Genomic DNA, 25,253 nt, shown 5'->3' with positions numbered 1-25,253 from the left:
AGATGAGGATATCACTAAAATGGGATGAGAGTTTCCATGTCACTGAGAGACTTAGAAAAAAAAAATTACTTTCCTCATATTCAGTGAAAAGTAACTGTCATTATACAGCACAGCCAAAATCCTTCAATTTCATATTTTGCTAAGCAGGTTCATTTCTATAGCCTGTGAAACAAGTTCTCAACAGTTTTGCTACGTAAATCATAATCATACAACAGTCTGTAATCTGGCTTAATGCACCACACTCAGAAGACAAAATTCTAGCCTGCATTACAAGGAAGTTTGATAGTTACCCCATTCTTGCCTTTTGTCAGTGTCACAAAACCAGTGTGTATTTAGCTTCATTAGCTCAATTAGAACAAAAACTTTACCACTATGAAACATTATCAAAGATCTCCCATAAACATTATCAAAGATCTCCCATAAACACTGCACCAAGGCAAATATCTGCCTTTTGGAGATGCATATGTTACAATACAGATCAAGGGATCTACCCAAGGTCATGTTACATTAAGAACAGTTCCACAAAGTTGTTGGTGCTGTTTATGGCTGGGTTTAGTATGCATTACTAACATAGATAAGGGGGTAGTGTTTACTATCAGCCTGTGCAGGACAGATCTATGCAAAGGTTGTTTTATGGCTTGAGTTTCATTCAGGAGGCTATTTTGGAAAAGTAACTCTTGTTCTTCATTGCCTGCTTGAGCCAGTATCCAGGCAGGCTAGCTTACTAGTTTATTGTGTGCTTGCCACACCTGATTCAGGGGTGCATGAGAAGGGAGTGAGACTTTACACCTCATGAGATTTGGTACCTTAGTAAGTTTTAAAGCACTATTTTCTTTATAGAATATTTCTACATGGCTATCTGTCACTCAGCAGAAAAAATCAGAACTTGCACACATGAGAACAAAGTTCTACAAACCCATGAGTTACTTTGCTTATCTGGTGTATGTTCACACTTTTAACCTGTGAGGTGATAAAATACAATTAGCTCTCATTCCTTAAGGGATAATCTTCTGTGAATTGTGAAATATTGAAGATATTGTAAGGATCAGATATTCTGAGAATTATTGCCTGGAAATTTTGATTCATAATCTTTCCAGTTCTTCTGAAGATACAGATTTCAAAGTAAAAACGTGAAAGTCATTGAGGTGTCTAGAGTGTACTCAGGAGGTTTTATTTACAAAGTCAGGTCCTCATAACAAAAACAAAGCAGCTACTTCCTTTGTCATTTTTCAGCTCTGAGGTTTTAGTGTAGTTTAGAAACTTTTGTTTCTAAATAGAACTTTCTATTGTTCTTGTAACTCCGCATATAGTATTAGAGCTATATAGCATACTGGCAACTTTAACATACTGTTAACCTAGCTCTCTTATGACTGAATTTTAATACAAAAAAAAACCAAAAAACAAACCTTCCATAATTTGTGAACTAGATAAGTGAAAATGAAATTTTCAGCTTTTTGTTAGCTATACTTCCATCACAAGTTTTGAAAATATACATTTAGTCATGTAGTGAAAAGGAAAACATGCTATTATAGTCAAGAGCCCAGCTGAGGGACAGAATTTTATCCTTATTAAGCTACATAATATTCTTTTTTGGGGGCTGACACCTCTTTATCATTATGCCACAATTATAGACTACTGCAAAATGAATGCACCAGCCAAAGAATATGGATTTCCCCAACTCAGAGCACTCAAAATCTCGTCTTCAAGTTAGTTAAATATTCAAAAGTTAAAAGATAAGAAAGAAAAAGATTCCTGCCAAAGACCCATCTATTCCCAATGGAAAGTATTCCAGGAGACCTAGTCCTCCCCAAGTGTATATTCCCTAAAAGGTAACACTGCATATTACATAGTAATGTCACATTAAACATAATGCTGGCTCCACTTCAACACACGGCATTCTGCTGACTTGGTTGCAGCTTCACTGATCTTGTGGCCACAAATGAACTAAGAGCTGGCTTCTCTGAAAGCACTTAAAACAGATAAAGTTCAAAGACAGAGATCCTGTAAGTGCCATTAAGAAGGTGAAGAGTTTTTTACTTAATATACAGGATACTAAGGAAATTTTTTCAACTCAGATTCTTATCTAAAGATCCATCCAGTGTTTCCATTTAATCTTTTATCACCCTGACATTCTCTGTTATCCTAAAGCCCAAAACCACTGCTTTTCCTGTCTTCCAGCACAGCCCTCCAAGTTAATCTATAGCTTGCTGCTCTTTCTACTCTCTATAATTAGATACTCTCCCTCACAAATACAAATTTGTTTAGACTGACAAGTCACAGCTCTTGTTTCAGTCCTGGACTGATTGTTTGAGTTCAAACTAAAATCATGGTCTCAGCCAGCTTTTTACACCTTTTCTTAATCTGGATATTCAAATGGGTGTCCCTTTTACCTGCATGATTTAAATCCAGGCAATAAAGTCTTGTTATTTCTTTGACAATCACATTTAGTAATTGCAATGTTCTACTCACTAGTTCTAAGAAATGCTTTAACTCATGACTGAAAGGGGTTAATCATCTGGTCACTGAAGATTGATATTACATCACAGTTTGAGCTTTCATGTTTAGCATCTGCTGGCACATATGGCTGTTAACCTCAGCTGTGTTGGGAGTCACTTGAAAGGTTTTTAAGGTTTGCACATGAACTGTGGCATCGGAGTTTTAAATACTTTTAGTGGTTCTAATGGTTCTATATCAAATGTATTTAAGGATTGTAGAAAGCATTCAATGTTATAAAACATTGAAATAACATCAATATGCAGCTTTGAAAAGAGAGGAAGAAGGGGAAAATGAGAAAAAGCTGAGGCAAGAAACATGAACAAAAATGTGTTGAAACAAGTAATGACAGTTAACTCTTTTAATTAGTATGCAAGTTGGATAAGTACCAGGGAAAGAAAAGGAAGGCAGAGTTCATTGGAATAGATGATTGAAGTTAATATTCAGGTAATTTGCGGGGATTATTTAACCCCATATCTGGCCATAACAAAGAGGAAGTAGTAAAGTAAACATAAAAAACCATTTTGTTTTGTGTTTTTAATTACCAAATCTTAAAGATTGGGTTATTTTCAGGTTTTGCAAAACTGAGTAAGTGAAAAATAGCAAAAAAAAAATTGTCACTGATGACACCAGAAGTTTTCACTAGAACTTTAAATCTTGTTTTTCATTTGTGTTAAGAAATTTGTATTGCTCTGTTAACAAGACCTAATGGGAGCACTATTTTCTAGAAGGGAAATATCTGTCTAAGAAAAGTGAAACTGAAGACCTCAATTGAAAAGGATAATAGTGGCAAGAAGAGTTTAAAGACATTTAGCTCTTGAAATAACAATTCTACTTTGGAAGAAAGTTATTATTTAGAGTTGATATTGAGCAATGTTAAATGACACTGCAGTACTAGAAAGGCCCTAAATCATCAGCTGCAATCCAACTATACCAGTGTGAAAACTGTAAGCAGACACATTTCTTTTCAGTGCCAAGCCTTTCAACAGAAGAAACCCCCAAAACTGTCTAAATCACTTAAATTAAGATCAAAGAGTGAAGTGTAACCACTAGCTGCATCAGCACATTTACCTTAGAGTTACTGTCATTTCATTTGGACTGACAGAAATAGTAACAGGACAGTAGTACTGACATGGTCATTAAGTGTCTGAAAAACTTAATCCAGTCAGCTGTTAAAACTGACTTTAGTTGATGTAGTTTTCTTTACTTCCTGCACTTTCTCCGTACAGAGGAACAAATCAGCAGAACCACTTACATAAAATTTTCTGCTAATATTCTCATGGGTTATTACAAAAAGTATAAGATATACATACTAAGATTTTATATCTTTTTAAATTAATCATAGTTCTACCTACAAAGGTGTGATTTGAGAATAGGCTACATGCTAGTAAGAGGCAGCAGAAGCTTTTCAGTCCTGATTTCAACACTGGAACCATCGATGGCCTTGGGCAAGTAATCAGATTATTGGTATCTGAAACCTTACCCCTGAAAAACAGGTTGATAAAATTTATCTCCCATGCTGTGAAGATGGCTATTTGTAATGCTCTCTGAAGACCAAAAACACTCCTGAACTATAAAACCAGAACATTTTTAATTACATCTCAATGGAGACGTAGACAAATAACTGTTCATAAAAACCCTGGAATTCCAGTTTAGAAACTGTACTTACTTCAAGTCTTTGAACAATTTCTCTGATGTCTTCAGTACAATTATCTGCTGCAGACAGAAGAATACATTCTCCTCTTTCATAAAATATTTTGATGCTCATTAATCCAGATGTCCATCCAATAACATCTCTGCAGGAGCAGTTAAATACAACATTTTTTGATTCCTTTTCAATCAACATGATAAACTCATTGGAGATTCCAAGGAGACATTCAATGTCAGCAGACTGGCCAAAATCTCGGGCAATCACATTCCACATAATTGCTCCAACGCTGAATAGATGTGCATCTTTCCTTGGTTTCACTTTTTCCTTCTTTTTTGCCCCTAAAGTAATAAAGCTGAACTTGGCTGAAGTATCCACTGTAGCTGTGGTAACAAAGTTTTCTGCCAGATCTTTCAAGTATTCTTGACGTGTCCTTGTGGCCATGGCTCGAAATTTTTCCGATTTATGTGCTGCATTTTCAGCATTAATAACTTTGGCTAAAAGGAAGTCCCTAAAGACTGCAGACTTGGGGAAAGTCACTCCTTTGGGAATGGGTGGACCAAATGAGGGAACATCTTTTGATCGTGAAACACCAACACTGTAAATAGAAAAAAAACACAAAACAACCAAGAAAATTATTAATTCCCTAAAAAAAAAAGCCAAAAATCAGATGATAAGCAGAACTGTGATCTCTGCAATCCATTTACACAATTAAGTACAGCTTTGACATGCCAATTTGCAGATGTTTCAGACACATCAAAGAAAACTGGTTGTCTATTTTAGAATACCTTCCTTTTTTAAATACATAAAGGATATTATGGAGGTATCTTGCTAAAAAAAAAATCAAAGATAATTTCTTAGGGTGTCAATATCTCCTTTCTTTAATGTAATAAATATTAAAATGTATTGTGAGAAAAAAATGAGAGAAGTATTTTTTAAAATTATTTTTATGTAAATCTACCATTTTCAGCTGTCACTCAGTTGCATCATCTTAAAACTAAGAAACGTAAAACCAGAAACAGAAATTAATTTTTATCCTCCAATCTTCTTCTCCAATGAAGTGTAAATTCAACAAAAACATATTGGTGTCAAATGTGACTATAATGGAGTATTCTCCACCTATTTAAACTGCCTACTCTAGGCTCATAAAATTTGAAAACATTTACAATCCTTGAGCTAGACAGTTCACAGCCAAATGTAAGAAAAATAGGAATATTTCCTAATTGATATAATTATACCACTAATTGATTGATACATACATATTTCAAATGAAAAATAATTTCAAAATACTGTACACAGTAGGTACAACTACTATTTGTTTGACTAAAATACAGTCAAATTTGGAATGATGGATAGAGTTTAATAGTAAGAAAAATATAACTTAGGAAATGTCATGTATTAATCAACACAAAACAGTTACTGAAACAAAATCAAGTCTTAAAAGATAGTTTACATTCTAGTAGACCACTAGAAGAAAGTAATATGACCCACCCTCATGGTGTATTTTAATTTCATTTTAAGCAATGAATAAATAACATTTGCAAATAAACCTGTGTAATTATGCTTCATGTCTTTATCACTATTTGCACAATTACCAATCAATGTACATGTGTGTTTCCACCTTGGTTACCTTGCCAAAATTCATGATTCGGTGACTTAAATGTGAGAGTTAAAATCATCTGAAATTTATGATTATTTTCCATTCTCCAAAAGTCTTTGTTTATGTGCTTAAAGGCTATGACTCATCATATTGTCATACTCAGGGATTCATACAGTATTCTCAAAAACTTTAAATAACTTTTTTTAGAAAAAGGAAACATGCAATACAAACTCTAATTTCTATTGGTGTGTCTGCAAATCTTGTTTTCAATAACTTGTTATATCCCCATTTTGTGGCCATAAATCAGCAACATGGAGTTCTGTACATACCCCTTTGAGTCTATAAACTGTGCTCCATAACTCTAGATGTTTGCAGGGGAGACACTGGGGTTTCAAATTCATAGCAGAAATTTTAAAATCAAGTACATAATATGTATAAGAAATACAAAATAGCTAGAAAACACAGTTAAATTGTAGTCTTAGTAACAAACTTATATAGTTAGAAGGCTGTACTCACCTATAACACACATTTTCAGTACAAGGATTATGCACTTTGACAATGACAAATACATGTTGAAAGTGGGAACGAATATTTTTTGGAGTAAAAGGAAGTGCTCCTGGCTCTTGGAAGACAATGGTAACTATGTCATTTCCTATATGCCTTTTCCTTAGCAGCTAGACAAAAAACATGCATTGAAAAATTAGTTATTAAAAATAAATAAATAAAATAATAAATTCATAATCTTAGGAAAAAACCAAAAAAGCCAAACCAATATAAATAAAGCATAATTTTTCAGATATAACTTTTATTGCATTATGGATAACAACATATCACAACTGCAAAAATATAGGGAAAAGAAACTAGACTAATTTCACAAAAATACTAGTGAATTTTCTCACATCTCCACACTAGCTCTCCATAGTTTCTTCTCATTTATATTTTATTCTATGAGAAAAATGTATTTCTCTCATTCTTACTAATGCATCACTTCAGTAATAAAAAAGTGTTGCATCACTTGACATTTCTCACTATCCAGAAAACTGTACATCCATTTCCTCTTTATAGTGCAATACTTGTCTCTACAATAAAAATATAATATTGCTTCTGCGTTTCAATAAAACCTCCTTTTCCATGTCACAATACTATTAAATATTGTCTTTAGTATAATGATCTTAATTTTGAAAAAAATATTATCATGAACTTCCACCACAAATGTTAATAACTGCATACTCAAGGAACAGAACCATGTCTGCCAAAGATTTTGCATTGCCAACTAATAGCATAAAGAAATTTAAAGATGTACCTTAGTTCATGTGTAAGCAAAAAATATTTAAGAATAAATTTACTTGAAAACTTTATGACAGAGCAAGTAAAAATTTCTCTATCAAGGTGATTTCATGGAAAATAATCTTTCTAATAAGAGTATTTTGTTGCATTTTTCCAGTTCCACTACAAGTTAGTATTTAAGCTACCAACAACAAAAAGCAAAGTTGCACACGCTAAAGCCTAGAATCCATGAGTATGTTTCATTACAGCCCTTAAAATAACATAAAGGATGATGTTCCAAAGGTAGTCAGAAAGGGCCAAAGTCACAATTTTAAAGCATTAAGTACATCTGTATTATTTGAAACGTAATCAAAATCCCAAATACAGATAAATAACTAAGACTTCTTATGAAACTTGAAAACAGACATAGAAATCAGTATTTGTTAAGTCATGTGGCTCAATCAAGCTCTCAGGTTTCTATGAAAATGAAAATAACTGATTATTTGAGCCATTTAAGATACACAGACTGTTGCACACAGAAGTACACTTCAAGGATCTGATCACAGAACTAAGTGTGTCAGGCATACTTTAATTTGCTTACGTAGAGAGAGCCACACAATTAGATCATAGTAGAGCAGCACAAGTTAATGTTTAGAAGTTAGGTTGGAATTTACAACTCAGTTAAATTTGTAAGCAACCTTCCAATTACAAGGTACAAGGTAATTTCTGCCCTTGCTGTACCATGAAGTACCCAATTACTTCTTCTTGATACAGTGGTTCATGCCTATATGTTTCCATAGAGTAAATTATAAAAATGAGAATGTAATCCTCTTTAAATGTATATTTATTTTTCAAGATAATTACTGCTTTCAATAATATTTTCTGCTTTTGTAGACCCCTTTAGGAGGTTCTGCTTGCCATCGTACATAGCATAAGCAAGAACAGCATTCACTTACTTGAAGGTAAGTTTTAGAAATGTTTGAAATTTTACTAGCTAAGACTTTTAAAAAGTATGGCAGTTCCCATATCCTATCCCTAGGATATTTTTTAAGAGTGGAAACCTCTACAAGGCACAAAAAAAGAAACAGAAAGACAGGTCATTGTTTTTAAGAACCTTACCAAGACTGTAGAGATCTTAGTGACTCCTTCAGTTTAAAATAAAACCAGTGTAACACTTATAAATAGTTGTCATGCATAAGTGGTCAGTCAACTTCAACACAATGCAAAAGGCAAAGCACAGTTGTGGCTGTGCACAGAGGATCATAATGCAAAGAACTTCTAAAGTGGGGAAAATTAAACTGGGGTGATCTGGAACATGGAAAGAAGTGCTCTGAATAGGATAAAGGAAGAGGAAAAGAATAAAGTATTGAATGGAGAAGAAGGAGGGAATTCATACCTCTCTGGGAAATAGGAAATAAGGATAGCATACTGAAAATGAAAAAGGAATTGAAGGAAACCGGAACTCAGCAAAATTATCTAAAAGAAACCCTTTTCTAGTTTCCATTCTATATCCTAGATTTTTCTCCCCACTTTTACCTCCTAGTTTGTTTGAGTGTTCTTTTCAGGTTCTCAGTTTCCCCTTCCTCTCCCATTTTGAGGTCTGCTCAGGTTTGGGGTTTTTGGATGCTGTAAAATTTTTTTTTTTTTAATCTGCCTTTCTAACATACTCTAAAGAATCTCATGGCAGTATTCAGCATTGATGTTGACAGGAGTTCTCAATTGGGTACAGAGATTACAGAGAATTACTTGCAGTAAGGAGACATCATTGTCACGTTAGAATTTGAAAATAAACCTAATCAAGTATGATAGGCAGCCAAAAGGAAATCAGCAAAGTGTTATGTAAGAATACAAGACACACAAAGGGGAGTCCAGTCAGGAAAATATGTTAGAAAAGCAGAATCCATTCGATTAAAATTATTTGTGCTAAATGATAGTTATTATATTTATTCTCAGATTTTAGTGTTTCAATTCTTAATTTTCAGATATGCATCTCTGAAAGAAAACACTGTCTTAAAACTTAGCATATTAACAGCTTGTTAACAGCCTTAAAAATCTACCCACTCCAGTAATTGCTTTGTCAAACTGCAAAACAACAAGGAATTCTTGTTGAAAAAGCAGTGGAATATACTCTTCATTCAATTAAATTATGAAGTGCTAAGAGTCAAATAAGAAAATCTCCAAACTTATTTTAGTACATTTCTAAAATAAGTTGCTTCAAAAGTTTTATTTTCAAATTGGTTTCTTAGCCAGTACCAAAACCAGAACTGAATGGCAAAAGCTCTTTCAACAGCTCTGATCAACTGAGTTTGATATAACCACAGGTTTTGTTACCCAACTATTCTAACAGTAGTTAAATGCAACAAGCTTATTTCATTACTGCATATCTGTTTCATTTTTAAGTTTTCATAAAACCAGGTGAAAACTGATTATTTGAGCAGATTTGGATTAATCAGGTCTGACCATGTGAACACAAGCAGACTGCAAATGTGTGAGTGGGAAACTTGCAAGGGAATGATTTGGAAAGGGACATTGCAAAGGTAAAGTTTAAAGGGGAAAGCCTTGAACTGCTTTGAAGAAAAGGCCAGTAAAGGAAAAGGAACTGGCCATACCAGGGCTGGTTTTCTTCTCCATCCTAGGGAAGGAGCAGCTGATTTGAAGGTTCCCAGCCTATGTTGCAGCCAAAATAAAAATTACCTTGCTCTTTGGATCTCCTGCTGGTTCTAAAACTAGAGGGATGTCCTGATCAGGGACCAAGCAGGGCGTAGTTAAATCCTGGAAGAAGCAACAAACAGTTCTGGTGCGGCCTATTTTTGGCTCACAGGTATTTGGAACACAAGCAATGCTCAGTGCTTGCTCACTGAAGGTCACTGCCGTGGATTAGGAGGAGTGACTGAATACTTTGCCCAGTCTGAACAAGGGACATGGGGAAAGGATGCAACAACCTCAGCCGGTACATACATAATAGGCTAGTAGAAAATAACTATTGAATGGGGGGCTTTGTTCCTAACATAACCTAACAGGAAATTTACCATGGTCTCTAACTTCCCCTTACTTGGGTATGCAGTGAGCCAAACCCTGAAGAGACTTCATTAGGTATTTTGGAACTAAAGAGTAAGAGAAAAAAACAAAACAAAACAAAACCAAAAACAGTAAACAGTTATTATAAATCTGTTTTGCACATTAAGGTTGGCTAAATTCTAGTAATTTGGGTGCACTTGTCACATTTCATTAAGACAGTGTACATGCTGTGCAAACACTGATAGATCTCATCACCTGAAAAATAATGTGGTGGGTCTTCAGATAGGCATACTGCTTGAACTTGGAAAACTGCCACATTATTTTGATACCAAGAAAGCCATGAATAACAACATAGTGCTTCTTCTAAATATTGAACCTTTTAAAGGGACAATGATGAGAGCTTACTAAAACACTGTGGAAAGGAGAACTTGTTGCTAGGGAAAACCATGGAGTTAAAATTGAAAGATTTTGCTGTACACAAGAATCAGCACCTGACTATAAAGAAAGACACATAGGGAAACTATAAGAATGAAAGGAAGGCACAGGAAGAAGTGAAAGGACAGTAACGGGGTGGCTGAGCAACACAGCAGTGAAGCTGACAGACAAACAGCAAAAAAATATTAAAATAAGTGGTTCATGGCAAGAGGATATCCTATTCTCACAAACGGAAAATTCACAAAAGACAACAAAAGTAATAAACTCCAAGTAAGGCCAAATTTACTGTCAGTGCCTGTGATTTACTATGAAAATATTAATTTTTGCTTTTAAGGCAAGCTCATTCAGTGTACTATATCGTCTTAATAGGGTACAGTTTTCCCTATTTACATGTATTTCCTGTCAAAGACTGTTAGACTGATTACAAACAGAACAATTCTTAGTGCATTTACCAAATTAATCCTGTTTTGTAATAAGATGCAACTGAAAGTTCAGAGAAGTAGAACAATGTGAAATCAGTGATGAAGATCCAATCCCTTGATTACTAGCTATGTCACAGTTGAGGGTCTGATGAACATTCTGTCTCCTGAAAGCCACACATTTCAGGAAGTGAGTAATCTAAATTTTGTGTTATTCTTATGGTGAAAAGTTTGTCTTTTGATTCCTAATTTAGTTTATTTAAACCACATCTAAATACTAATATCTTACCCATTTGCTTGAAACAGCTTTTCAAACTGTTCAGAGCTCTATGCACTGATTATTTAAAACACATAACATGATATACTTTCTTCCATTGTTATTTTTATTTATCCCTTCTGAAGAATTTCAGTACTTTTATTTTAGCTTTCTCTTGCTGCCTTGACACATCTCTTTCTGCTCACACAAGACCTAATGATGGCATAGACATGAAAGATACAACTCCCATATGGTTCAACAATCAATCAGTAAGCATCTTTTGTGTGCTGTTCAAAAGCAAAGCGAGATAGCATCCTTATTTCATGACAGCCTTCCACAATGGCTGAGATGATTGTAACTTGCATGGCAAGGAAAGACTATTCCAAAACTAACTACAGAAATCAACACTTACTTCTGCACACCTGTAAGAACACAGAGTAGTAGCACAGAAAGTTACAAACTACCATCAGTTTGATCTACAAGCAATTCTTTTAAGCATTAAAACTGATATATTATACCAAATGTGCTTGTACATTTCAATTAAGTCACAAGAAATATCTTAGACAGGCAAGACAGAGTAACCTTACTGGTGCACTGCACACTTTGGATGCTGTGCTGGTTTTTAGCCATCCTTAATGCTTTGAAGACATTCTGAATTATTATATAAGCAAAGGGAATTCTCTAGAAACAAGAAAAATACACTACAATTTTCTGTTTCTACAGACACCTTGAAGGATACAGTTTAGCTGTATCTATTACTATGCTCACACATTAATAAACATTTCAAGATCTGTAAAACAAGGATTAAGTGGACTAGTTTTAAAAAACTCATTCCATGCATATTTTAATCATAAGACTATTTCCAAGATTCATTCCATTCAATGTTTAAAACATACATAAGATGTGAATTCAGTCAAAACTGAAAACAACATATTCGCCAGAGGCAATATTGCCTTTTAATAATATAATAAAATAGGGTACATGAGATAAGTTCCTGAATTATATAGAATACAAATCTTACAAAATTTCTAATGTCTTACAATATTTCAAGAAAATAAATATAATTGAGTCATATTTCTTTTTAAAAAATTCCATTTTCAACCAATACTATTAAAAAATCCCAACACTCAATGTCAAACATTTATCATGTAAAATTATAATGAAAAGCTAAAAAGACATACCTGTTGCCTGTTACTGGGCATGTATGGAAGCATTGTTGATACATGAAACATTAATTCATAATCTTTATAGGTAGTATAGAGGGAATGAGTTCCTGTTGAATCAGCTGAAAATTAATTTAATTGCAAGAAATTAATTCAGTAAATCACAACATTCATACTACCTTTTAGGACACCGCTCTGCATGCTCTGATTTAAATCTATTTAAACAACTTATATGTTTTTTACAATTGAACAAAACCAGTTTCCATCAACTAAAAATCTAGTCTTTATTTTTGTATTATGAAATAGAGGGAGTCCTACAGAAAAAAAACCAAAGAGTTTGCAGTCTCTGAGACCTAAATAAACTAATTTTAAATATATTGGCATATCACAATAAAAACAAAACACTTCGCTACTTGAGTGCAGTTTTATATAATGCGTATTTTTGTTATTTAAACATTAATAAGGACAATTGACTAAACCCATACTTTTCCAAAAGTGAATTGGCTATTTCAAACCTAACATTAAAACACATGTTGCAGAACAGACATTTTTAAAACATAAAACATATGTATAGTATATATATTTGAAAATAATTTATATAAATTTGATATATTATATTAATTAACATTTTCTTTTATTTAGAAAGTTTATTAATAGTTAATATTATTAACAAAGTGTTTTTGATGTTTACAGTAAATGAGTTTTACACTGTAATCATAAGTTAATACTTTTTATTACTATTCTTCAATTTGTACAGACTATTTAAGTAAATACAATGAACTTTTAAAAAGTTAAAGATTTAACTCTATTGAACACCCTATTGAGTCAAGACAACTGCCAGTTTTTCTTCTCTTTTTCCATGTTCACTTATTTTTAACATAATTTTATGTTATCTACAGCAATAAATATTCTCCAGTACACTTTTAACACACTGTCTAAGGTTTTGGAATTTTGATCTGTTTTGAAGAGTAACTATATTCCAAAAAAGAAATCAATTAGCCATGTTAGCTCTCCAGTTAAAAGTATATAAAAGTATATAAATATGCACCTCTTTATTTGCAGCCCTAAATATATTTGTATGTATACAATTAGGAGCACATTTATATGTGAGTGTGTTGGGTGTATCAATTCATTTATTAAACACAGATTACAGTTGCATAAGAAATAAAAAGCATAATTTCAAGTGAAGTTTGTTACTTAAATGTTGCTAAAAGAAGGAAACCTTATTGCGCTCTTCTATTTCAAAATCTTAGCTGAAAATCTAATTCCATTATAACCTTTCAGTGGTATTTTAGAAAGACAATTTTGAAGAGATAGAAAGAGAAAAAATGTTCCAATAATAAAACATTTTATCTCATTTCCAATAGACTGTTATGTTTTAAAACATATACTAAACAAACTATAAAGTATTGAATTGATAAAGTTTCATTTAATTCCCCTATTTCTTTATCTCGGGCTTTGGAACTGCATGCCACTAAAACTGCACTAAAGAAGGGCAGAAGAGAATTTATAGTTAATATATTCCATATGTTCTGAACATTTGCACTGGGTCTGGCTTGGAAGCAGCTATAATTCTTCCTAGCAGCCCACATGGTGCTGTGTGCTGTCTGTGTGATCAAAGCAGCGCTGGTAACACACCAATAATTCAGCTGGTGCTCAACAGTGCCCGCACAGCATCAGTGCCAATCTGCCCCCACACTGTCCCCTAGCCCAGGAAGTGTCCTGGGCTGGCCAAGGGCTTGGGAGGAGACAGCCAGTCAAATGGACCAAAAACATACCCCATGCCCTATAAAGTTATTTTCTGCAGGAAAACTGGAGCAGGGAGAGCTTTTTCATGATAGCTGTTGCTCGGCATCAGTCAGCTAATGGCAGGTGGCGAGTGGTTGCATTTGAATCAGTTGTATTGTTGTCTGATTGATGTGGTGGGGGCTTTCATTGTTGATTGAGGTTTTTTGGGGTTTTTTTTGGGTTTTTTTGTTGTTTTTTGTTTGTTTGTTTGTTTTTGTTTTGTTTTATTGTTGTTGTTGTTTGTTTTGGAGGGGGTTTTTTGGGAGGCTTTTTGGGGGTGTTTTTTTTCCCCTTTCTTCCCTTCACTCATTGAACTCTTTTAATCTCGACTCACAAACTGGAGGGGGTGCGAGCACACAAGACGGGGGAGCTTATTTGTCAGACAGGGTAACATCACAACATTCTACTTTCTCTGTTATATAAGAAATGGATCAACCAATTATCCAAATATTAAATAAAAAAATTTTAAAAACAAACAAATCCTAAAATGAGAACTTTTTATAGAAAAACTTCATAGCTAGTCAAGCATTTTAGAATATAAAAATTTAATAAACTTTACTCCTACAAGAACTAAGCAAGATTTATTACTAAAACACTGTGTCTACCAAAAATATGTCTCCCAGAGACAACATTATTACAGTCGTCTGAACCTGTAGGCAGTCAGAACAATGTATAGTCTAACTCAAAATATGACACACAGTTATACTTCTTGCCTGTTAAATATAACAAAAATGTGATACTTAAGCCCATACTTTACATTTAATATAATACTGTATCTTTTTGGATTCTTAATTCCATTTTGCCAGTTGCAAACTATGAGGACACTCTATGACAGGACAATATAGTAAATGGCACACAGACTTTTACATCAGATTAAAATCACGTTACTGACTGATACATACACAATGCTGATCAGTAATGTAAGTTCATACTGAAGCACAGCAAATACAGAAACTGAATTTGCTGACAGACTAGCATTTATTTTCATATGTACAGCTTACTAGGTGACATTCAGTCATGCTCTGACTGGGGAAAATAAGAAAACCCAAACATTTTCTTTCGATTTTTCATCCCTATTTATCAATTCAATCCAGAAGTCTGATATCCATAGTATGTTAAAACGTATTTCTACAAATTAATTTGAAAAATGATGTTATTATTCTGTACTGAAACAGGATGTAATAATCTCTAAAAAGCTCAAATTATTAAAGGGAAACAAGCATGGATTTAAGCAAAAAGGCAATAATGTTATTGGAAATAAATGTGGTGCTTACAATAGGTTGACACTATGTTAAAATGAAGTAGATGAATAAGTAGATATCCTTAGATCACAGCTGATATGATCAGCTGTCAAAATCCTGCTAAAACATCATTAAACTAAGAATTAATTTAAGTTAAATTTAAGGGCAGTAAAAACAGTACTAATAAAGAAGTGTCTTAACATACTGACTTTTTTTAACAGCAATACTTCAGTTCCTATTTTGCTACAAAATCCAACCGATTTGTACAATTAAATTTTTATCCTAATGCACTTAGGGAACTGGAAAGACCTGGGGAAATGGCAGTACTAACACAGCACTGAGGTAGATTAAAAATTATCAGCTGAGAAATGATGACATGCTTACTGTGCATGTGTGAGAAACCAAGAAATCTGACTGCTTGTGTGTGTTAGGTAAAAGTAAGCATGTATGTTTAGCTGAAATAAGGGAAACTGCTCCATATTTTGAAATACATATATTTTTATTGCCTTTGAAAGAATAAGATGTTAAAGTGTACCTGACTGGGGAAATATTACTCATGTAGTATGATTTTAACTAAATGAAAACAAATGAAATAAATTGCTTTGTTTTTCAGTTCGACTAATGCAACAGAAAAAGTAAATGATCTTTCAGAAAATCTTTGATGCATGCTCTTACCATATGCTTCATCTTCCTCATTTACCATATAATCTTACTATTGAAAAACCAAAGTCAAGAGCATGAAAAGACAACACAATTTTCAGATGATCAGCTGGATAATTACCCTTTCTCCCACAGCTTGAAACATAACTTACTTTTATTATCTAACTGTGCCCTGTATTTACTGAATCCTTTTAGCCGTACTCTCTGGCCCAGGAGATCAAGGAACTCTTCAAAAGCTGGTCCTGCCATCTCATTGTTGTACATTTCTTCTTCTGTGCTTTGGCCTGCTTTGCAGTAAAGGATACCAATCTTATGTTGAAAACTCAGCTGAAATTAAAAATTAAATTAAAAAAGGAAAATTTACAGAATCAAAGTCAATACTAGAATAAATATTAAATAATTAAATAATTAAATATTATTAAATAATTAAAATATAACACTGTTATAACCCCTGACAGAAGGCATCTGAAAATGAAAAAAATAAGTGTTCTAATTTTGGAAATTAAGTCACCACAGGATGAAAACAAAAAAGAAAAATTCCACAAAAGACACCCTCCAATTCTTGAAAAAAAACTGGATTGGCACTATTCAAACACAGATAAAAGCAGTACAAAGACTTTTCACTTTGTTATCTATAAAAGCACACTCTACTTCATGCTACAGTATGAAAAATTTAATTGGCAATATTTATATATTGGTCATTTTTTCTCAGCTTTCAAAGAAGGTGAGTTTATCATTCCTCATTTTTACCCTTTAAAGTTCACTGTAGTTCAGTTAGAACAGGCCCTCAGTCATTTCGATTATATGTAATCTTTTGCCTTCCCCATAAAATCTCACACTATAAAAACTATTTGCCATTTTTAAAAGTTTACTTGAAACAAGAAATTAGATTGCAGTCAAATAGTTTTGCTAAACTGATTCTCAGTTATGGAACATTACACAAATAAATCACATCTATTCAAAAATAAAGTACAAAAACTATAAAACCTTAAGTATAGAGATCATTACTTCTCGAGCAGACCATTTTCCTCTTAGCTTTTATCCAGACTTAAGCTGACAAAGAGGAAACCTCCACATGGATGGATTACTCCTATTATTCTTAACCATCACCTTCCAGAGCTTCACGAACTGACAGAGACCATCAGTCACACCTGATTCCCTTCAGACACTTTTCTACATTCATGACTCAAATCAGCTCTCCAGCGGTAGACATCTCTTAATCAAACTTCAGGATTAATATCCAAAATGCACATTATGGAAAGGCTGGATGTGTTTCTGTTAGAGCAAAGGTGACAACAACAGCCTGTTTCCCCTTAGTCGTAAGGAGAAAAAGGCTTTGTGTAGGAGTGAGCCCTTGTGGAACCTGCTCTGGCAGAATGCCCTTGACCAGAGAACAGTTAGGAGTGAAGGACAGGCTTAGTAAGGACAGGCATAAGGAATAAGGTTTCACCTGGCCAGCCTAGAACACAGAAGAGCCAGAAGCTGTAAGTTTGATGTGGAATGGGATGGATGACCATCTGAGATAAAAGGGGATTATGGATGCACTGAAGGAGCTGCCCAAGTCAGACCCATGAAACCTGGAGCTTCTGGTTTGCTCCTGTCATTTCCTTTTGACTGGCATTAGGTGCTACCCCCATCCAGAGTGTTTCCTTCATCCCCATTTTAAAGAGAGTTAGGTATTTAACAAAATGTTCCAGATTGCACACTGGTGACTATTTTATTCAGCAGAAAGCTAGCATGAACAATTAATGAAGGAAACTGCAAAATAACTGGTCATGCAAACATTAGATACCAGGAAGTAGTGCTGTTACTTGACACATCCCAGTAGAGACTTTAAATGATGGTGACCACACTGTCACCTCTATACCAGCCCTGTGTCCAATAGTTTAACTTAAACCACAGGGGATTTAAGTTGATTTCCTTGACTTCACACTAGAATTGACAAGTAGAGACGTTAGATGCAAAATAAAGTCACCAAAAATAGGGAAAAGGACTAAGAGCAAAGAGGCATCTGGGCAAAATATTTGGTCTAGTCACACTTTTTCATTCTGCAGATGCCAGTCATTCCTGCATTTGTTCATGAATATCAATAATCCAAATAGGAGTGAAGTATACACCTATCTTAAAGAATAATCCAACATCTCACAGTTTGAACACTGAGCTAACAGACACTGAAAATGAGGATCTGAGACTCACCAGCCCAAGATATGAACTAATCCTGGGATTTGACTCTGTGGACTATCAAGCACTATACAATTCTGAACAAAGTCAATACTATAAAAAACCACTATTGCTAAACAAACTGCAAGCTCATTTGCAGTAATTTGAACCTCCTGCCCCTGTGCTAGAACCCTTCACAACTATGAAATTAGAAGATCTGAGTAAAAGAACTCTCAGCCAAGATCATGGTGCCTGTGCAGAAGCAGAGCTCAAGGTACATTTAGAATGTCAGTGCCTAAAAGAGAAATAACTCAACAAGCTTCGGCAGGATCTTCTTATGTCATGCATTTAACTGGCATGAAGAACTATCAGAATATTTAAAACTGATAAAATTTGCCAGTTTTGAAATGGTACCACATGCTTATTCAAATTTTTAAAGTAAATAATTGTAGACATGGTTCTGATTTAATTATTTCCAATTCAGAAATTTTATATTTACTTATATTTTACACTGAGAACAATTTAATAACATGGCACCACAAAAAACCTGCTAAACCCATTTAGCTACTTGGGTATCTGATATGTATTGAAGGTGCATAGCAGTCCTTCCCGACTCAAAATGATTCTGTTCTTGTCTGAATCACTCACTACTGAATCTTGGCATCCTGTCAATTTTTTGCACAGATTATTTATCATGTAACAGCAACTTGTTGACTTTCATCATGTGAAGATTTTAGATTCTTTACTATCAAGGAGCATCAAGAGATTAGACACACAATAGCCACTAAATGTCACTGCAGCCAATCTGAATTTCTTTGGTCTTTTTTAAACTTTATCCTATAGCTCAGAGAGAAGTGAGCATTCTTAGAGCAATGTGAGGGGAACCAAAAAGTATATACAATAAACAATGATTAGCAGAAATTTGACAGGGAAACTAGGGGGAAGATGGGGAAAGTTTGAAAAAACAACAGTAGCAGATAAAATATTGACTTTTCTTGTAAATATACAGCTGAATTTAATGATGACCATCATATGGCAGAATAACTGGGAAATGGCAATTTCTTAACACATTCAAATTAGATCAACCATTCAATTTACATCTAGTTTCTACTGTCATTTTTAGAGACAAAATTTAGCTACATGTTTGCTTCATAATCCATATTAGATTTCACAGAAAAGTTATCAAATAGGTAGAGAATAAAATCAAAACATCAAATTCTTCAGTTGGCTATGGAAATATGCAAACATTTAATACTCCATTAGACAAAATTTATATCACTCTGGTGACAGTACTAATCTTCCAGTTCATAATTCATCTTTTTAAATTCATGATATTTCCAAGTCATCATCTTCACTTGCCAAGCATAACTCTTTTTGTCTTTACTTAATGAACTGAATGCATGAAGTACCTAAGAGGATTAAAACCAAAAATGGATCTCATGCCAGTTCTTTGCACAGTGTTCTATGTTCAAGTAATCACCTTGTAGTAAGTGGTACATAAGATATACTAATAATACATTTTGTCAGGTGACAGCCCATTTAATAATAGGACTGAATTTCAGAACTGGTTGTACAAAATAAAAGGAAGTGCTATATACTGCTGTTTCTCAAAATGAGGGGATGATGATTAAAGAATCACTCTGTTCATTTCAGTAGACAATCTCAATTCCCAGTTTTTGGGAAATACTGTTAGTGAGTTTGAGGAATATTCAGATAAGATCAAACACAGTCATACTCAATACTGCCCCTCTGAGAGTGAATGTTATTTACTAGATTAACCCAAACTCTCTGAAGTTAAAACAACAGAGAGCAAGAGCACATCACGAGCTCTTGGGTCCAAAATTCAGTGCCTCTGATTTTCCTGCATTGTTTTTACCAGAAAAACTGACAAACACAGAAGAAAACAACATTCAGCAAAATTAACACCATCCTCAAACACTAATGGGAGCAAAAGTACTAAAATGAACATATAAAAGATAGCTTAATAATCCATCCAAAAAAAGCCAATTCTGTTCCTCTGACTACGTGCGCTTTGTTTCAAGCAATTGTTACAGGCACAAGGAATTCTCATAGATACCACCAACATTAGATGCAATTACTGCATTCAAAACTGAATCAGCAATAAATAATTAACTATAGCACCATCACATTCAACTGGTTCAAGTCATAGGATTGGACTTCAACAGATAGATACTGACTTTCACCTAGAAAGTAAAATCTTCAATTTAAATGAACATTTTTTTAAAAAAACATAATTTAAAAACCATCATAAGTGTGTCCTTCACAAAACATTAAAAAACCATAAATTTAACTACTAGCTTTGAATGAAGCAGATTCACTTTTACTGAACTTAATAGACCTCACCATTTTCTCTCAAAATTTAAGCCATTCGAATATTTTATTGCCATGCAGTTAATTCAGTAGTGTCAATCACAATTTCAGTTCTATGAATACAGAAGTATTCTATTCTAGTAAGACTACAGCAAATTCATAAAATACAAATACATATCATAAAATGGTATTGTAAAAAATAACTATAAATTTTAGCTGCAGAGACTTAAGACACAACGTGCTTTGCTCCTTACCCACACATAATACTAATAGTGTTAGATGTATTTTCATTTCCATTCGACTTTTGTACATATTTAAGTGCAAATACAGATTGTGAAAATCCCTTCTTACTGATGTTAAAACTTCATAATCTTTCACTCAGACATTGAAAGACAATCTCCATAGACCAATATTTACTTTCTTCAGCTGAAATGTATTTTAAGAACTATTTGCTTAGAAAAGCAAACCTCATTTTGTCAGTGAAAAATAGGCAGGTTTCTCTAAAACCAAGAAACTGAATGGTTTGCATTGCAGATCCATGTAAATTAGCCCAGTCTGCAAAATATTTAGTATTTTTTTTTTTTTGTTCTATTTATCTAAAGAATAGTATTTAAAAAGAAGGCCATGTGCCTTCTTGCAACATACCCCTTGTTCATCCAGTTTAAGCAGCTGCTCGGGAACTTTGGGTGAGCTGGAAGCCTGTCTCAGGCACTGGATGCTCAGCTCTGGTATTACATACTCCAGCACCTCTTTGAGAGGCAGACCTCTTGCTGTGCCATGACGAGCAGTGGATGGTATAGCATCTTCTAAAATTGCTCCTCTAAGTGTGGTAAGCTGTATTAAAGGTAAACACACACAAAACATTTTTAGCTTTAATACTCTAAACCCTAGAGATAAAAACTTCAGGTTTTAGCAAAAGCATGGAAAAAAGAAATGGAAAGAAAAACACCCTAATTTTAATTAATTTTTTTATCCAGTAAAAAAAAAAATTAGTAAATAACTTTTAAAGAGCAGACAAGCTTTCAATGTGTAAGAGACAAATATATTTTTTGCCTAAAGAATTTCATGAAGCATGTTAACAATTTATTACAATTACTAACAATATTCCTTTTTTGGGGGAGGAGAAAGTATTAAAGACACCAGTAAACTAAAAACAGTTAATTTTGCCATTCTACCCTGGCAAACATTAGTCAAATGTGAGGCTGGACACGTGAGATAAGCTATAGTGAATCGCAAGTTTACTTAACCCATTCTCCTATTATTTAATCAATGCTGCTTTATCTTCATTGGATTTGACAAAAAGAGATTAATTTCATAGAACTGCGTCACCTGGATCACCTTTCCACACATGTATACATGGACACCACATTTTTGGCTATGAAGAAATCTAAACTGAAAACAAAAATTACATCTATATCTGTTTTTACATCTGTTTGCAAAAGCACAAGAGTCCAGTGATATCAGGAGGTCTAGCTAACACTTCTCTGTATCCTAGTCAAAATAAAAATCAATAGTCCTAAGGATTTCAAAAATTTACAGTTGTCCACTGCAATAATAACATTGTGTGTTTTCATAAAAATCTAAGGTAGTTGAAGTGATAAAGAAATTGTTTAGCAAGAGATGTAAAATTGCTTGAAATAGAAATTATGAGGCTTCACACACAACATCCACAAGCAAATTCTTCTTTCAAATAAGACCATTATTTTATAGATATATTAATACTCCTGCAAATCATCCATATAGAAGTACATAGAAACATGTCACAAAAAAGCTTCTAAGAAAGTATTTTGAAACAAAATGAAATAATACAAATAAGTCATTATACCGGTTTTCCTATTTTATAGCTCCCTTTATCCCTACATTTCTTAATCTTTTATTTCTATAATTAGAAATATAACACTAAGCAGCCTGATCCACACTTTTCTTTAGCTGTGTTAACATCTGTTCCCTTGCTTGCACCTTGCAGTTCTCTTCAGCCAACTTACCTTCTTTTAGGTGCTCACTCAAAAACACAAAAATTTGATGTGGTACAGAAAAGGAAAACTTTGTTCAGGAGTAACTACATTTACTAATGGTACAGGAAACATCCTTTCCCATTAAGAGATTTACTTTCAAAGTTAGCAATGTAACCCCAGACAAACAACTAGTATCCTAAGCTCTAAGTGACCTTTTCCATTGCTTTGCAGAATTATGGCATGAACATTACCTCACTTGTCCTGAAAACTATACGATAGTTGAACTGAGATCCTTCTTTCTCCTTAGCATCTTCAACCTTTTCCCGCCGGATGCTGACTGCTACAGGTCCAAGATTTTCATCTATTCCAAAGTAGTTCTGATGTTCTTTTGAATAGGAATGAATTAAGAGATAAGAGTAAAGGATGAATCTCCTAGAAAATTTTCATCAAATCTCAAAAAAATATTTCTGCAGCAAAAAAAAGAGATTATTTTTAATTGAACTATGAGGTCTGTGAATACACCAGCTGGTGATCTTCTGAACTGTACAATAAGTACATAAATCACAAATGCTAATTTTGATGAGCAAAATGGTCACTCATATAACATAAATTACTGCAATTGCTACTACTATTAAATTATTTTTTTTTCCTTTTTTACTACAAAATTAATCTTTTTGCTTCATGCCATAGGAAACCAGTTTGGAGAAACAGTATCTACAGAGAATCTTGAATAAAAGCTAAGAGTCTTCAACAAATAAAATTTATTCTTATTTATAACTTTACATTCCAAGCAGCAACTCAACAAGGGAAAACTGAGTCTAGTAACTCTTCAGTGTTTGATGAATAGTTAAATTCATCCTTGAGGCAACTGGTCCAGCTGGGGAGAGTAAAGCACTAGGAGCTGAAGTGAAAGATCACATTAGAGACTATTTAATGAGAGCAGACACACTCAAATCCATGTGACCAATCAGGACGTGTATTGAGGCTCCACCTCACCACCTTGGAAAGGTCATAGTGAGTAGTTACAGACGCCTCTAAAAAAGGGCAAGAGGGTCTGGGAAGCCATAGAACAGCCACTATAAATTTTAGTTCCCAGGAAGATTAAGGAACAAATTCTCATGGAAGACATTTCCAGGCACATGAAGGACAAAAAGATACTTGGAAACAGCCTGCATAGATTTTAAAAATGCAAATCATGCATGACCAATCCAGTTGTTTTCTGCAGTGATGTGACTGGCTTTATGGATGAGGAAGGAGCAATGAATGTCACCCACTTGTGCTTTAGCAATGCTTTTCACCAAGTCTCCCATAGTATATCTGTGTAGCTAAACTGAAAAGACATAGTTTGGACATGCAAATTGCAAGGTGGATGGAAACCAGCTGGACAATTGACCTTAAAGGACTGTGATCAGTAATACAAATTGCAATTAGTGACCAGTTACTAAAATGTTTATCAGAATTTGATGCTGGAGGTGTTATTGTTTAATAAATATTGTTTAATAAATTATCTAAATGATGGAATGGAGTTCATCCTCAATAAGTTGCTGCCCCTGATTAAGCTCTAAAAGGATAGTTCATGTATTGGTGGTTAGGACTGCAGAGGAGTGCAACAGATTAAAACCAGCAAGCTTTTAACAAATCAGGAATATGTGCACACGGCAGACATGGAAATGCATAATCTTTGCAATTTTAACAAAAGCAGGCAAGGGCAAAGCTACACAAGTGGAGTCCCACAGCTGGTGTCTGTGCTTCACTTCCCACTCTCCTCTTCCCCTGGAGGCAGCTATTGCTGAGCTGTGACAGCTGAGCTGCATGTGAAGCAACTCTTAAACCACGTAAAGTTTTCAACCTGACAGTTTAAAACAAACTCTCATTTTCATAATCTGAGAAAATGGACTGCAAAAGCTTTATGAAGACCAACACAGAAATGCACATAGAGCAGAACAAGCTCATGCAACAGACTGGGAACCCACTGCCTCAGGAGCCTCTCTGTGGAAGAGGACTGGGGACCCTGTCAGCACAGGTTGCCCAGCAGCCAGCAGGATGTCCCAGCAGAGATGGAGGGCAACCACACTCTGGGCAAGAGCCTTGCAGCAGCTCAGGAGGACATTATGCCTTTCTCTTTGGCACTTCAGGGACATATGAGAAGCAGTGTCCAATCTTGGACAGAGTGGGATAAGGCCAACAGACAACTATGAAGACAATTAGAGGGCTGGAGAATATAACAGGTGAGAAAAGGCTAAAAGAAATGGGCTTGTGCAGCTGAAGGAGAGCAGGTTAACAGGGTAAACAACTGCTGGATCCCATGAGCTGCTGGGAGGTTGTAGAGAAAGGAGAAACAGACTCATCTCAAAGGCACAAAGTTAAAGAACAAGATGCAACCGTCACAACATGCAGCCTCTGAGTAGGGGGAATCTAACACAAACAGGTTTCCAAGAGAAATTGTCAAATCTCCATCCTTAGATACTGTAAAAAACCTAAAGCCACAGCTAAAGGGAAACAGGTTTTTAGCAACCTATTCAGAACCTACATTTAAAGGGAAATTTAAAAGAGGGAGTTAGACTGGATGGCCTGCAGAAATGTCTTCCAATCCAATTTATGCTATATTTATCCAATTTATCTCATATTTTAAATAAAAAATAATTTATTAATGTCTCCTTAAAGATTGTCTAGATTTAAAAAAAAAACATTTTGCTAGCATTTATGAGCTAGTTTGATACTTTAAGTAATGCATTTATAGAAATGTATAAAGAATTCTTTTCCAAAATTTCTTTCACTAAGAAGTCATCTATACTCTCAGAATTAATGCAAAAGAATTAA

At 34.2% G+C, this 25,253-nt stretch overlaps 1 protein-coding gene across 11 annotated transcripts in view; it reads right to left on the bottom strand.

The window, feature by feature from the left end:
* SIPA1L2 (signal induced proliferation associated 1 like 2) overlaps nt 1-25,253 on the bottom strand; it is a 122,953-nt gene that overhangs the window by 41,605 nt on the left and 56,095 nt on the right. For 9 of the 11 annotated variants that reach the window (XM_072927119.1, XM_030268282.4, XM_030268284.4 and 6 more), the window contains 7 exons: nt 22,685-22,818; nt 21,124-21,312; nt 16,140-16,314; nt 12,317-12,420; nt 9,702-9,779; nt 6,258-6,415; nt 4,163-4,739 (listed from right to left, as the gene is read on the bottom strand). In XM_072927119.1, the coding sequence (XP_072783220.1) occupies nt 4,163-4,739; nt 6,258-6,415; nt 9,702-9,779; nt 12,317-12,420; nt 16,140-16,314; nt 21,124-21,312; nt 22,685-22,818 (1,415 nt within the window). The remainder of the gene's footprint in view (nt 1-4,162; nt 4,740-6,257; nt 6,416-9,701; nt 9,780-12,316; nt 12,421-16,139; nt 16,315-21,123; nt 21,313-22,684; nt 22,819-25,253) is intronic. The other 2 variants (XM_030268285.4, XM_030268288.4) reach the window with 1 other exon arrangement.

Source organism: Taeniopygia guttata, chromosome 3 (genome assembly GCF_048771995.1).
Source record: "Taeniopygia guttata chromosome 3, bTaeGut7.mat, whole genome shotgun sequence".
Classification (NCBI taxonomy): domain Eukaryota; kingdom Metazoa; phylum Chordata; class Aves; order Passeriformes; family Estrildidae; genus Taeniopygia; species Taeniopygia guttata.
Note: the sequence above shows the minus strand (reverse complement) of the source record. Positions and strands in the feature narration are given on the sequence as shown.